This window comes from Octopus bimaculoides, chromosome 6 (genome assembly GCF_046866305.1).
Source record: "Octopus bimaculoides isolate indiv1 chromosome 6, ASM4686630v1, whole genome shotgun sequence".
In the NCBI taxonomy this organism is placed as follows: Eukaryota; Metazoa; Mollusca; class Cephalopoda; order Octopoda; family Octopodidae; genus Octopus; species Octopus bimaculoides.
Genome location: NC_142933.1, coordinates 111,243,490 through 111,259,796, shown reverse-complemented (window position 1 = coordinate 111,259,796; position 16,307 = coordinate 111,243,490). Strand labels below are relative to the sequence as shown.

The following is a 16,307-nucleotide window of genomic DNA, read 5'->3' as shown; positions in this document are numbered from 1 at the left end:
TTTAATGAAAAAAGACTAAACATAAATGAAATACATTTAAGAAGTCTGTGAGCAAATTAGTTTTTCTTCATGACGGAAAACAAACCAGAATAGGTCGAGTACGCATGCGCACTAGGCAAAGTGATTTTTATAAATTATAAAAATATATAAAATTATGAAAATCACTTAAAGTGATTTTTATAATTTTTATAAAATATTTGAAAATATTTTATATTTATTAGCGATGATTTAAATTTTGAAGGCAAAATCTTGAGTAGGTATTTCTCGACAGCGAGCGATGTGGCAATCACGTGGCAATCACTCGCTGATTGGCCTCTCCCCATACCACGTGCAGAGGTTCTGTAGTTGGAGAAGGAAGTAGAGAATTGTTAGAGAAGTTAGATTAATCGCTAGTCACAATATTATCAAAATGCCTGAGGTAGGAAAGTTATTTATGCATTTTGTTATGTTTTCATAGTACTTATTGTTCCTTAAATTGATATCATCCAAAGTTGTCGGTTTGTTCCTATCACTGTACGCTATCTCTTGTGTAAATAACGATAGCTACCTATGAAAGCCGGTTCCACTCTCTCTTCCTCGTCCCATCAGACATTTTAATCTCGGCAGAAAAATAGAAGAAAAATGACAGATGTATTTATTTCAGAAACTACTTCACCACTTACGGCATTCACTTTTGCTTTAAAACTCTATCGCTATCCTATTTCTGGTCAATGTGTTGTCGTAGCCGGCCTTAGTGTTGAGCTGCTGCTCCCCAACGCTCACCTTGCTACTATTTGTAGGGTTAGTAGCCATTGGCCTTAATCACTAACAACTGCTACTGCACCATTTCACCACACATATTCTCTCTTAGATCGCTATCAACCTATTATTAACACCAGATATATTTTCTCTTTTCCGTTATATTTATTTTATTCTCTCTCTCTTCTGGTTCATCTGTTCACATTTTTATCAGCTACCAAACACCTCAATGTCTTCTTATTTCGCTGCCCTTTTTTAAAAAAAAAATTTTTCCGAATTTAAAAAAAATTTTATCAGAAGTTAAAATATATTTTTTTCCTTCAAGTTAATTTAAACCAATTCCTACGTTCAAAGCACAGCTTTATTGCGTTTAACTCTTTTGGTTAAAAAAAAAAATACCTCAACACAAACCCTGCAAAGTTAATAGAAAGTTCTAGTCATTCCAAATCCAGTGACTTCGACATAGTTTCATTATTTAACTTCATATCTTCCATATCTTTATTATTTTTGCATACACCTCGGTGTACATATGTATCTATATATAAAGTGTTTTTTTAAAATGAGTGTAATAATAATAATGATTAAAATGCCATGCCGCCAGAGAAATGCATTGAGCGTATGAATAATAAGTGAGACCTGTTTGTGGTGGTAGAAGACACATGAATGTTTCTTCGAGTGATCATGGCATCGACGCCAACAACTTCGTCGTCGTCGTCTTCTTGCAGCAGCTTTTTCCCTCCTCAACAAGTGGAGGAGCAACAATTTAAACTTCTCACATTCGAATATCGCACAAAAAAACCACACATTTTGACCAATAAAATTTACTTATAATTCCCCAAACTTATCTTATTTTACGGCTATGTATATATATATATATATATAACATATATTGTTATATATTGCGCCATTGGGTTGTGATATTTTTCTCACTTCTTGAATTGAGTGCGTGTTTAATCAGGGATTTATTTAATGAAAGATTAATAAAATATAAAAAGTTGCCATTATTTGGTAAAGTCTGGTTTGAGATAAAACAGTTTCGTTAATTTGTGGTGTAGGGTGTTGTATATAAATGGTTTGATTGTTAGTTAAGTCGGATTTAATATGCTTAATGTTCAGTTTCCTAAAATAACTTCTGACCTAGTTTATTAATTTTTAAAATAAATATATTTATATATGGCCGTATTAGTATAACGTAGATCGTCAACAAAATAATACTAAAAAAAAAACTCCGTGGTTGTTGCTTTATTTTCACTGTAAGGTTATTTTTGATCTCGCTATTAAACATTTTTTTGTGTTTATTTATAAATTTAGTTTAATTATTCTCGAAATAAAAATCTTAAAACCAAAGCGAGCACCGGTCATTCTATTGATCTGAAAAAAAGGTAAACATATTTTGGCATCATTTAACATTTTGAAAGATATTTGTAAAATATCGATTGTAAAGTGGATTGATTAATAAAAAAAAAAAAAAAAAAAAAAGATGCGTAGGTAATTTGAAATATTTAACCTCCAGATCCATATGTCAAGTTTTCTATTAATAAAAAAAAAAGTCAAAATATCGATCTTTATATCGGATTCTCTGTTCAATTCCACTCGGATCAAAAAAAGTTATTTAATTTTTATATATTTCTAAAAGAAAAAAAAAAAGATCAAAACAGCCAATGTATGTATGTGTGTGTTTGTGACGATTATCAATGTATCACGATTTGTCTTTTTAAACGGAAACGAATTCTTAAATCTATTTGTGACTAAAGATAGATATGATTAATGTTACATGACGGAATCTCAGCTCGACTGAGTTGAACCGAGTGCAATATGTCTGGGTTCTGTGGCACAAAATCCAATTAGAATAATTGTGTATTCAATGACGAAGCAATTGAGTATAAAACTCTGTTATGGAACTAGTTTGGCAAGTGAAAGTTGTATTAACAACGCGTGTATAAATGTATTGTTTGCTAACATCAACAGAATAGAGTGATATACACACCTTACTCGAATTATTTTGTTCAGGTATTCTTTAATAGACTCTCTATTTTATTTATATCGATAATTTTTGCTGTTTGATTATTGACATCGATTTCAAATACAATATTAAAGATGTCTAGTTTTGTTCCAAAACACCCGGTCATCATCACCAATCTCAGACACATCAATAATTTTGAGTTTTTCTCTACTTACAGAGCTTGCTCAGTCTTTTGAATGTCCCTAACTTGGTCTGTGCCCTTCTGCCGGTGTTCCTTCAAGGGTTTTGTTTGGCGAATTAATCGATCGTTTTTCGAATTTGCAATAGCCATTTGCTATTGATTTTGCATTTCTGACCAAAATCTTTAAGGCTTCTCTGTCGTTACGAAATATAACCACCTCTCGTCTTGGCATTGAACTGATTTCGTTAAAAAATGCATATTTGAAAAAGCAGTAATACCTACTAAACGCGATTTTTTTAATTTTATTTTTTACAAAAAGACCCCAAAATAAAATCGATATAGTTGAAAAATAAAGTTAAGAACTAATAAAATAAAAGTATTGATGTATCAAGTGATATTTCGTAATGAGATAGAATATAGAATAGTTTCACTGATGGGTTCAGTAGCTGTGTTATTTGGTTCATATATAACCAGTTTCTGGTATAGAATCAGTGCAAGTTAAGAAAGCAAGATTTCATTTTTAATGGTCTTTGAAATATTAGTCTGACTAGTTACCTACTCAGAAATGTTGTTTTATCTCCAGTTTGTCCCTCAGTGAACAGACCTATGATGGAAACCTTCCAGTTGCGATCGTAATTATTCTTTCTGTCAGGACTTAATCTGGTTTTTCTTTGTTTCCTGTTCCCCGTCAAAGTATTTACCTTATCTTGTGTAGGTATCTTCAGGCTGAAAAATGGAAGTTCTTTGTTAGTAGGGTTAGATAATATAAACCCTCTAAGAGTATGGTTTCCATTAAGTTGAAGCCACCAAACATTTTGTGATTACCTTCATAATTAATATGAAGAATGAAGCATGGCTGTTAACTATCCAAGTTTGTAAAGAACTTTTAGAATGATTAACAGCAAATACAAGAGAGAAAATCATGTTAAGTAGAAGTCATTGATCTCGGTTAGTTGAGTGTCAAGTGGAAGAGAATTTCTGTTGTGATTTGTGTTCACAGCATTTTATTCCAATTGATGAGAAAGCATTTGAACAATTTTTTTATGATTTAAATTTATTTACCATTTGTAGTTGGAAAAAAAACTCCTAAAATCTTTTTTCTTATCCTTTAAAAAAAAAAACCTACCCCCCCACTTTCACTGCAAGCCCCCTCAAGGTATATACTTTCACTTTCAGGGTTCCCTGAAAACTCCTGAGAGGTTATAGTGAAATTTAAGGGAGATTTGGCTAGTGTTTCTCACGGGTTGGGTGATCTCATACAGGCACCTGTTATGTTTTATATATGTTTGAGTGTGTGTGCGTGTGTTTAATGTATATATGAATAATCTCCAAATGTTTGAAGTAATAGATTTTCCTGAATCAAGATTTTTAAACTTGTGAACTTTGACCATAGAATTTTCCCTTGCTGTCAATATTGAAGGTATAACAGTTGTTTTAAAGTGTAAAATATGTTGTCTCTATTTTAGGTACAGAGATACAGGAATGGGGAAGATGAAAAGTTTTGTAAATTGTTTATTGGTGGTCTAAACTACAGCACAACTGAAGAAGGCTTAAAGAGCCATTTTGAACAATGGGGTGAAATAGTTGACTGTGTTGTAATGAGAGATCTAACCACTAAAAGGTTTGTATTTTTGAAATTAATTTTTACTTGATAGCCTTGTGTGTGATGCACACAGTATTTACCTAATGGTAAACAAGTTTAGTTTGTGATTATGAGGTCCTGCGTTCAAGTTTATTGCATGGCATCTTGGACTTTTAACATAATCTCAGACATCCAAGCTTTGTTAGTAAAGTTAGTTGATGGCAGCTGTACAGAAGCTCCTCCACCAGATAATTTATACCTATCATTCAAAGGTTAAGCTGCATTCTGCTGATTCCACCTTTGGATTGCATTAAGTACATATCTGGGGTGTACTTAGCCATTTAACATGGCAAGGAACTTGAAGTCATCAAATAACTGTATGCTCGTTGTCGATATAAGTGAAGATGAATTTGCTTTTTATTGTGTGACACACGCGCACATATATATAATGGGTTTGTGTGTGATGTATAGATGTTTGTTTAATATGTTCTGCAGGTCCAGAGGGTTTGGCTTTGTCACTTATAAAACTGAAGATATGTTGGATGAAGCACAAAAGCACCGTCCCCACAAAGTAGATAACAGAGAGGTTGACACCAAAAGGGCTATTCCTCGTAGTGTGAGTAAAATTAACCTCTTTAGATTGTTAATGCAAAATTGTTTTATCCATCCATCTATGTTTTCCCCTGATTAAAAAAAAAAAAAGTATAATGCTAAGAAGCATTTTGAGATCAGAAACAAAAATTACTAATCCATCAATACAAAGAATATAATTCTTCGGTCTAAAAATGTTATCCAAATGCTTTAATAATGCACTTGTTCAATCTTTCTTGTTAAAAGACTTTGTTTGGTCTCTTACCATAGTTGAAAGTTTTATTAATATTTTTTAAAAAATTGATTCTAATCTTTTCTTGTCTTTGATCATTGTTCTAAAGCACACCATAAAATATGCTACAAGATTTAATTGTCCACAATTCAATTATAGTGAAAATAAATATGTGCTCTTTTAGTTAATTGAGAAATAAAAATTTGTTATTCATGATTCAACTAGTATTGATCTGTGATGTATATTGATAACATTGCATTTTCTTCTGAGCAGGAAGCTGATGAATCTCAAGCTGCTGTGAAGAAAATGTTTGTTGGTGGCCTGAAGGAAGGTACCACTGAAGATGAAATCAAAGAGCGATTTGAAAATTATGGTACAATTGAAAAAATAGAGTTAATTAAAGACAAAGCTACTGGAAAGCAGAGAGGATTTTGTTTTGTCACTTACAATGATCCTGATGCAGTTGATAAATGTGTTTGTAAGTTTTGTTTCTTGGGGTTTCTACATTTATTCCCATTTATTCAATCAAGCAAATTGTTGCACATGTTTATTTTTATGTTGTAACTTATTTTCCAGTGAGAAAACGCATTCAGTTAAATGGAAAAGTGGTTGAAGTGAAAAAAGCTGTATCAAAAACTGAAATAGAGAGAGCTGGTATGTAGATTACAACTTTCTTTTTTCTCTTTCTTTCTGTTGTTTTTTTTTTCTGTCAGTCTCTCCTCCTCTTTCCTCTATTATAACATTATTGCTTTTCTTTTTTTCTACAGGTCGAGGTGGTATGCGTGGAGGTAGGTTCACATTTTCTATTTTTGCAAACTTATACCACACTCTATTGACAAAATTTAACTTCATAACTTTGCTATCAAATTTGGGACAGCTGAAATTTATTCAAACGGAAATCTTTTAACGATAAATGGAAAATCAGTTTTTAAGGAAGCTGCTGTCCTCAAGGATCCACTCTAACACCTCTACTCCACTCTCTTTCCTGGTCACTATCACCTCCTCCTCTTAAATATATTAGCCATGTAGCATCCCAATAGGAGAAAACCTATTCTGGCACCTTCTCTCACATTTTAATCCCTCATTCCATAGAACAAAGCCACCTGCCTCTTTGCAGAATGTTATCAAACCACTGGTTGACATTAGCAAGATCATCTGGCCATCAACATTATGCAGTCCTTGGGTTTGGGTCCTGTCTGGCTGTTTTAGATGGCTTGGTCATGGATGTTAAATGACGGCAATGGCCTTCATTTTAGTGGGTAGTTTCTTAAAGTGGTTGAGAAACTATTTGTTCAGTTGAAGCACAAGTGAGCCACTCAGTGACTTTCTGACACAGCAGAGATTAAATATGAACTATTGGCTTCTCTTTAACCATTTTGGTACTATATTTCTAATCTAAGCACTCACACTGGACTGCTTTCCTAAAACAACTCCAGTATGTGGTGATTTATGGAACACAACAAAAGGTTTTTAACCAAATGTATTGCATAATTTTGTCTCAAAGTGTATCTACTTACCGGTCGGCATAGAAAATGAGTTCCTAGCTAGTATTCAATTTAGTCTACAATAAAATTTTGATATAGAAAAATTGTACAAATTATTGACTGATCAGGTGAATTTAATGCGCATAAGACAGGTACACCATAAAGGTAAAACAGGGAATGAAATATTGAATTTATCTTTGAAGGAAACTAGGAAATGAAACATACCATCAACTAAATGAAATAAACTTACATGCATAGATAAATATAGAGAAACACATACATACACATTAACAAGTCCAATTTCTTCCAAGCATATGGGCAAATTTGAAACTTTTTTCCTCTTTATTCTAGATAATGATTCAGTAATTGCTTCAAAGGAGAAAAAAGTTTAAAAAAACTTAATCTATAGGTTTCATTTTGTTGGAAAAACTAGCTAGGTCTTTTATCTTCCTAAAAATAACTATGCAAAAATTTTCATATTCTTACTACATTCAAGAATTTATTTTCCTCATTTATTGCTATCGGATCTCTTGTCAGAATCATTTGCTTTTTGAAAATAGAAATATCCAATTCATAATTACACACATTTTTATAGTCGATGTATGTTTTGCTAGACTTTTTCATGTCTTTTGAAAATCCTTCAAATTCAAAGTCACAACTTGACAACATAGTGAAACACTTCAGAAACTGAAGTGAACAAAAATGAAAGGACAATCCACAGCACACAGATATCGCATAATGTCAAACAGTATAACTCAATAATTTATGTAGTAGTGAAATGTGTTTTCATAAATGTACTTTGAAATGTGCTCATTTAATTACAAGTAGATCATTTAAGTCAGCAACGGGTGGTTCAATAACTTCAATCAAAATAATTTTGAGGTGTGTATGGGTGTCTATAATAGAAGGGTTTTAATAAACTGTCGTACAGTTAAAAATACAGAAAGCAATGTTGTATAGTGTTTTATTAGGTTTTTCAAGTGGTTCAAATATTAGTATCCTCCCCATCACCATCATTGTCATTGTTTTGTCACTTGTCCATGCTTGCATGGGTCTTTAGACGGAGTTTATTGTGGCAGATGTCATAATGGATGAATGTCCTTCCTGTCATCAACTTTTTTTTTTTTTTTCAAGTAAGGCCAGACATGTCTTCACAAAATATTGGAAATTAATATAATTTCACTAGCAGCAGCCAGTCTGGTACCAGATGCCAGAATGAAAAGGCAGTTGATTCAATATAGGATAGGAATGGCCAAACAGCCAGTGTTGTCACAAATAACTGGCAGGCTACAAATGAATTAGTTATTAACAACAGTAGCAGTGTTTGTAACAAATAATAATTCAGGTGTTCAAGCTAAAGTGGATGTGTTGTTTAGATTGCTTTAACCCTTTCGTTACCAAACCGCCCAAAGCCGCCCGAAAAAAATTTTGGTTCATGTGACCAAACCGCCCGTAATCACCTATTCATATTTAAATGAGAATATCTGAGCAAATCTCGTTAGTACATTCGTGAAAACACGTGATTATTTGTGTAAACAGTTCAGCTATAGTTTTGTACAACAATCGACGTGTTTTTTTAATTTTGTGAATTTTGGGAGATTTTTTTCCAAATTTGTTCCTGTTGTGTTTTCAAAATTTGTAATCCTGACAAAAAAATGGATACGAATTTTATTCTGTCAAGCAGCGAGTCAGAATTCGAAGGATTTTCCGTTGAAGACCTTGATAAATCTAACTCTGTAACCAAAAAAAAAAAAAGCACGTGGTATTTGATAATGAATCTGAGGTTTCATTTTCCGAAAATGAAAGCAGTGAATCCGAGAGCTCCGATGATAGCGATAAAGAGAATGAATTAGTACCTGAATGGAGTGAAAATTTAAAAACTTCTTTCAGTGATTTTTCTGAAGAAACTGGACCAAGTCAGTCTTACCCAGGAGAGTAAAGCTTTAGACTATTTCTTTTTGCTTTTTCCGATGTACCTATTTGAATTGATTACGGCGGAAACAAACCGTTACGCTAAATGTAAACAGCGTAAAAAAGGATAGTTTGAGGTTTCCCATAAACTTGAATGAAATTAAAGCATATTTTGCCATAAATATTATTATGGGCATTAGAAAGTTACCTAGAATAACAAATTACTGGAGTAGTGATGAACCCTTTGGCGACGAATATGTCTCAAGTATAATGACGAGGATACGGTTTTTAAAATTGACTCAATATCTACATGTAAGAGACACGAGCAGTACACCAGTACGTGGAAAACCAGACTTTGATCCCTTATTTAAAATAAGACCCCTCATTGACTGTGTTCAAAGCACATATAAAACAGTTTATAGATAAGGATATGGTGGGCTATAAAGGCCGAGTGCGTTTTCAACAGTATATGCCAGGAAAGCGCACAAAATGGGGGATCAAAGTTTGGAAAAGATTTGTGAATCAAATACTGGGTACTGCTCTGGATTTTAATTTTATACTGGCAAAAGAGACAGTAATAAATCCAGTAATGTGCACAACTCTTCTATAATAATATTTTGTTGTATACCCAATTGAATATTAGCTAATAACCCATTTTCTGTAGCGCTGTTTGAACAAAAATTTTAATAATTTTATATTTTGTTGTATTTACCTGTAATTAAAGTCACTTTGTGACAAAAATTTTGGTATAGAATTGGTTGAGAACCTTTCGTTAATTTATCTTCCAAAAATCACATTAATATGTTGATAAATAAAAGAGTTGTTTAATGAAACCAGCCTAAATTTATGATTATGTTAGAAATTAATTGAAACACATAAGGGGTGTAATTTGGTTAGAAATATGGTAACGAAAGGGTTAAACTATTTACTCCCAGAAATATCGACAATGTGCTAATTCAGCACTGACTATATCAGTTGATGAGGTGATTGCACTGGTGGACAGCGCTCTTGTCTTCTGGTATTTCACCTGCTTCCTCAGATCATCATCAGCAACCAGCCTCACTGAATGACAATGAAAACCAGTCAAACTGATGTAGCAATGGCCAAACAGCCAATGATGTAAATATCCAAATGTAAAAAGTGGGGTGCAATTCATTTCTATATTGAAGTTAAAATACTGATGATCCTTAAATTACATCAGCACACTGCATTTCAATGTGTTGTAATTAGCAGATTAACAAACTAAAAATAAAATATATATCTAACTTAATGCAAAACAAAAACAAAGAATTACCACTGTCTTGAAAGGAACTAAACTAACAGATTGGACATGAAATTGTTTTGTGTTGGTTAGAAAATGTTTGTGCAGGTGAAACTTCACACAGAGGCTATCCTTTATCACTGATAAGCTCTGCTACTTTGTAAAACTGAATAACTAATTACTTATGCCACCATTGCTATTGTGTCTCAATCTGTTGTACGACTACAGGGGCTGCATACATATCTGAATGCTTAACGATGTTACAGTAAATAATGAGAAATACATTGTGTATAGTGGTTGGTGTCAATCTAGGAAGGAATTACTGAAAGATAAGAATTGGTTAAAATTGAAATCTTGACACAGATGATGTTTTAGTTTGGTCTGATACGTTTTATTGTTAATATTTCAGGTTCTGATTATGGTATGCGTGATAATTTTGATGATAACTATGGTGGTGAGTAGATTAAAACAAATAAGCTTTCTTTGTTTCTTGTTTTCAACACTCTCCCTCCTTTGACCAGCATTTTTAAAATCACCTGTACTAAGCAATTAGTTTAATTTGTAAATGTTGTTAGTTGAAGTAAATAAGGTTAATTGATATAGTTCATAAGTACGTACTTAATTTCAGGTGGTGGTAACTGGAACATGGGTGGTGAAAACAACTGGGGTAACTCAGGTAAGCTACGCCAGTGTTTATAATTTTTTTTATTAGACTGTTTTTTTTTGGTTTTTTTTTCTACCAACAAATTGTGTGTTTGTTATGATAGCCGGTCCCAGAGTTTTCTTTTCAATGATAAAAGAATACAGCTTTGCTATAATAACTTTTGAGATATTTGCAATGGAATCCTGTTCAGAAAAGTTAGAAAAATTATTGAGAATCTACTTTATTTAAAACTGAATTAATAAGTTTAAATAAATGGTAAATTAGTTTACAAAACTAATTTACCATTTATTTAAACTTTAGAGAGAAAAGGGGTTTGGCATAAAGCTTAAAATACTGGTCAAAAGTTGGCTTTTGTTGTGATTTCTGCGAATAGTGTAAAGTTATTTTGTAATCTAATGTTGCAGGTGGTTATCCAAACCAAGGTGGTGGCTGGAACCAAGGTGGTCAAGGTGGCTGGAACCAAGGATTTGGTCAAGGCAACAACACTGGGTGTTATGGTGGCAATTTTAATCCTCGAGGCAACTTCAATAATAATTTCAGGAGTGGAGATTATGGTAATGGTATGTTTTTGAGAAGGAAATATTTGTAGGGCTATAAAGAGGGTGGTTAAAGACCTTTACTAGAATTAGTGACACATCTTGTAAGCTTCTTGTTAGTTTATTAACTTGAGATTATTTTCTTAGATTCCCAGCACTGTCTGGCACATAAACGTTTTTTTGTAATAGTAGTATTATTGTTTTTAATAATTCATCTTGAAGTCATTAGACTGACCATGCTGGGGTACTGCCTTGATGAAGTTTTAGTTAATCAAATCAAGCCTAGTATTTATTTCTTCTAAACTTGATACTTATTCTGTTGGTCTCTTTATGAGCCACTAAGTTACATAAACATACCAATGCCAGTGGTCAAGCAGTGACTGAAGACAGGTGCAAACGTCTGTTTTCCATGCTGGCTTGGGTTGGACGGCTAGATAGGAACTAGCAAGGTCAGGGGCCACACCAGCTTCCATTGTCTGTAGATCACACACACGCAACAGTCTTTCAATTTGTGTCCTAAATCCTCTCATGGCTTGGTTGGTCCAAGACTACAGAAGATGCTCACCCAAGGTGCCAGGAAGTGGGACAGAACCCAGAACTATCTGGTTGGGAAGCAAACTTCTTACCACCCAATCACACTATTGTTGGGAGCAAAGTCATAAATTTCAGAGAGGTCACCATTTTGATTAAAAATGTTTTGTTGTCTTGATTAATCAAATGCTATGATTGATGACTGACTTAGTTTTTTTTTTCTTTTAGATGGAAACAATTGGAATAACCCCCCCAATTTTGGAACTGGCTATGGAGGGAGTGGCAATGCTGGCCCAATGCGTGGTGGCAACTACTCTCAGCGATCAAGTGGACCTTATGGAGGTACATGAGATTTTTGTTCACTTTTAAATCATCATCATTTAACGTCTGCTTTCCAAGCTGGCATGGGTTAGACGGTCTGACTGGAACTGGTATGCTGGCTTGGGTTGGACGGCTAGATAGGAACTAGCAAGGTCAGGGGCCACACCAGCTTCCATTGTCTGTAGATCACACACACGCAACAGTCTTTCAATTTGACTTGGAACGGTTTCTATGGCTGGATACCCTTCCTAATGCCAACCACTCCAAGAATGTAGTGGGTGCCTATTACTTGTCACCTGCCACCCAAAACAACCCATTTGTATTTAAATGAGAATTTCACTGCAAAGTTCATTAGTACATTCATTAAAAAATATGTGATTACACTATGCAAAGAATTGTTGTATTGTCAAAGAGGGGAAAAGGATAGTTTGAGGTTTACCCAAACTACTTTAAAGAAGTCCAAGCATTTTTAGAATAACGTGTGTGTATTATACATAAACTTAATTTATATATTTCGTTTTGGGATTTGGTTTGCAAAATTCTTTATGCGAGTTCGTGTTGAAGCATATTCTGTTGTATCTGGGGAGAATCATTTTCTTTTTGTACCTTATAATTTAACACATTCACTGCTAAAATTTCCACTTATTTCTGTTTTTTTTATTTTACTAAATTTTAGGAAAATAATAAGAAATGAGTGGAAGTTTTACCGGTGAGTGTGTTAAATTATAAGGTACAAAAAGAAAATAACTCTCCCCAGACACAACAGATTAATTTATATATATATGCTTTTTCAAGTTTACCTCGTTTTTTATTTACATATAAGATGTGTGAGAAATTTTGGTTAATTTGTATTGTAAATCATTACGGTGATTCTGTAATTTATGTATGCATGTGAATTAATTTCATTTAGTTGATGGTGTGTGTGTGTGTGTTTTATTTTCTAGTTTTCTCCAGAGACATGTTCCAATATTACATTCTGTTTTTTCATTCTCTTTTACCTTTATGGTGCACCTCTCTTATGTGCATTTAAGTTCAACTGATAGAGAAGCCAGTAATTTGTACAAATCCTCTATATTAAAATTTTGTTGTCTACTCAATTGAATATCAGGTAATAACTTGTTTTCTGTGCTGATGTTTAACCCTTTAGCATTTAAACTTGTCATATCTGGCTCAAGTATTCTGTTTTATGTTAAGACTAGCCAAATCTGGTCTTTCACACATACCCGCTGATGTCTTGAATTTACTTCTAATTAGATTTGCTTCGAGACAAAAATTAGGAAGTCCTCATCATTGTGTCCAGCTTTCCATGCTGGCATGGATTGGATGGTTTGACTGAAATTGGTAAGCCAGAGAGCTGCATCAAATTCCAGTCTGATTTGGCATGGTTTCTATGGCTGGATCCCCTTCCTAATGCCAACCACTCCAAGAGTGTAATGGATGCCGGGTATGTGCCACTAGCATGGGTGCTTTTACATGCCAATCACGGGACAACAGCATTGGCCATGACTATGATTTCACTTGGCTCAACAAGTCTTCTCAAGCACAGCATGTCATCAAAGTACTTGATCACCTGCCATTGCCTCTGTGAGGTTCAACACCTGAAGACCATGCTTTACTACCTCGTCCCATGTCTTCCTGGCTCTACCTCTTCCACAGGTTTCCTCCACAGGTTTCCTCCACAGTTAGAGATCCACACTTCTTTACACAGTTGTCCTCGTCCATATGCATCACATGGCCACACCAGTGCAGTCGTCTCTCTTGCACACCACATCTGATGCCTCTTATGCCTAACTTTTCTCTCACGATGCTTACTCTGTTGAACATGCACACTGACATTGCACATCCAGCAAGGCACACTAGCTTCATTTCTTTCAAGTTTCAAATAGATTTGGTTAAGAACCTTTTGTGAACTTGTGTTGCAAAAATCACATTTTATGAAACCATTCATGATTATTTAGGAATTTTATATTTAAGGTATATGTTTCGGTTAGAAATTTAACTGTAAATAGTTTTTATCCATCATCATTATTATTTTATAAAATGGTCCCGTCATGTAAATTCTCAGCTTATGTATAAATTTAAATTATTGACTTGAAGTTTTTTGTAATATTGATTATTTCTTGCAGGTGGCTATGGAGTTGGTGGTGGTGGTGGTGGTATGGGTTATAACAGACGGTAACTTCATTATTTCCTATCATTATAACTTAGGTACGTAAACTTTCGTTATGCAGTCTTCCTTTTTACATAGATTTAAATGTTGATTAAATAGCCAAATTATTATTATTTTCTGTTTTCTATAACAAATATTGATACTGCAGCCTAGCAGAGAAAGTATTAATAACATTCTAGATATCTAATTCTGAATCATTTATGGTTGTAGATCTCTGAAAGTTAGCAAAATTACCTATCCTTTCTTCTTGTTCCCATTGTTTTCTTACCATCCTTAGACAGCATACTTGAGAAAGTATTGACTGGCTGCAACAACCATTTTGGAAGGGTCATTTGTTGTGACCCACTTCTACTTAGAAAACACAGCTAATACCAAAATACAAATTTGCATTGTTTCATAGAAATATAAATTTTATTATACTGTGATGTTTATTATGTAATCTTTTTTAAATATAAATTATTGTAGATTCCTATGTAAAACAGGTTACCTGTTTCGATTTGGAACTGTTTACTTTAACTGACTGTTTTTCTTTTCCTTCTCAGGTATGGTTAAATGTGGAACTGATTCATCAAAGCATCTTCTCTATCAAAATGCTGACCAACTGGAGTACTTACTCTTGACCTGCTGATTTATTTGTTCTTTTTTTTTTTTTTTTTTTTCTACATGATTCAGAGAACCCCCAAGTTACACCAGACAGCTGCAAAATATACCATCCTAATTAAACTAAACCATAAAATTGAAAAAGGGAAAAAAAAAAATATTCATAGACTGTTTCTTTTTATATTGTAAATATCAGTTTCATAAAAAGAAAAATTAGGTTGAAGATTTCAAAAACCTCACATTTTGTACAAGTCTTAAGATTGTGCTTACTCTTATCTTTGCTACATTGTCATGGTTGGTATTCTACTTTTAAGACCAAACTGTTTTTTTTAGATGGTATTGCTAAAGACATTTATTGTATGGGTAACAATAAAAAACAAACAACAAAAGATAAACAACCATCTCATTTCTTACTTCATAAATATCCATACAATTCTTTCAACCACTCCTAATGCTAATTTGTTTCACCTTCTGCACTTACACATTCCTGCCATCCAAATTCAATTAGCCTTGATAAAAATCAAGGCTGTTAATAAAATAATCTTATTTCATGACTTCTCTTCATTTTATGTCAAAAGAAAAGGGGGGAAAAAAAAAAAAAGAAAGAAACCCCAGCTAAATACATATATCTTAAATATAGATTGCTTTAGGAAATTTTTCTCACTGTCCAGCTTCTAGATATAGGAAGTTAATGGCATACAAAATTTGTAAAAAGCTGGATATAAAAAAATTTTAATTTCTACTTTTCTTTTCTGCAAATTATTTAACTATTTCACAGCTATTTTATCACTTTTATATTTGAACTAAAAGTTTTAAATGAAGCTCTTGCAGTGGTATGAGATTTTTCATTTGTCCAAAAAATTTCTAAACACTTGTATGATGAAAGTTGGACTGCAGTTTTTGCGCTGTCCTTTCTTCTTCAGCTTGACATTTCTCTAAGATCCATTTATTCACATCTTGTGCCATAACTTCATCTTAATTTCACATTGGTATAACTTGAAAAATTTTCACCCATTAAATTGTTTAGTGATGAACTGTTCAATTCCATAACTCATTTTGAATTAGTGGATCTTGCCTTGTGAAATTCTGTTCATTAAATAATAGAAATGGTACATTTTGTTTGGACTTGTTTTTCTTAATTTTTTTTTTATTTTAATTTTTTTTAATTTTTATTAATGTTGATTTGCTTGGATATTGGTTTTTCCTTTATAGATTAGATTGAACTGTATAAATTTTAATGTTGAATAAACATGAAATAAAATTTTAGATTTTTTCATTTTTGTTCTGATTTTTCTTTAATATATTTGTATGAATGTTTTTTATTTTGTTCGTCTGTGCCATACGGATCTCACTTTATTTCAAATCAAGAGCTGGTCAACCCGGGAGCTTCGAGTGTTTTCGATTAGGGTGGATTAAATTCCTGTATTTAATAAAACACCAATTGACATTCCCAGATATCCTGCAATTTACCAAGAAATATGATGGCGATTTTCGTTGAAATTTGTTTATTATTAATCAATCTCGTGAAAATGGATTTGAAAA

General features: G+C 33.1%; 1 protein-coding gene across 20 annotated transcripts; it reads left to right on the top strand.

Annotated features, from left to right (window-relative positions):
- Positions 1-343: 343 nt before the first annotated feature.
- On the top strand, positions 344-16,039 carry LOC106873544 (heterogeneous nuclear ribonucleoprotein A1). 20 transcript variants are annotated; one of them, XR_016242092.1, is made up of 14 exons: positions 344-418; positions 2,050-2,120; positions 4,349-4,503; positions 4,960-5,080; positions 5,561-5,765; positions 5,864-5,941; positions 6,055-6,075; positions 10,353-10,397; positions 10,572-10,619; positions 11,012-11,161; positions 11,903-12,016; positions 12,672-12,704; positions 14,122-14,203; positions 14,708-16,039. XR_016242092.1 is itself a non-coding variant. In XM_089353245.1 (13 exons), the coding sequence occupies exons 3-12, from the start codon at positions 4,481-4,483 to the stop codon at positions 14,172-14,174; spliced, it is 858 nt and encodes a 285-aa protein (XP_089209371.1). In that variant the 5' UTR covers positions 344-418; positions 2,050-2,120; positions 4,349-4,480; the 3' UTR covers positions 14,175-14,203; positions 14,708-16,039. The 20 variants fall into 20 exon arrangements, 14 of the variants coding, with proteins under 14 accessions (XP_089209371.1, XP_014776433.1, XP_089209372.1 ...); XR_016242091.1 differs by having other exon boundaries at positions 11,012-11,167; XR_001409890.3 differs by lacking the exon at positions 2,050-2,120.
- The last annotated feature ends 268 nt before the right edge of the window (positions 16,040-16,307 follow it).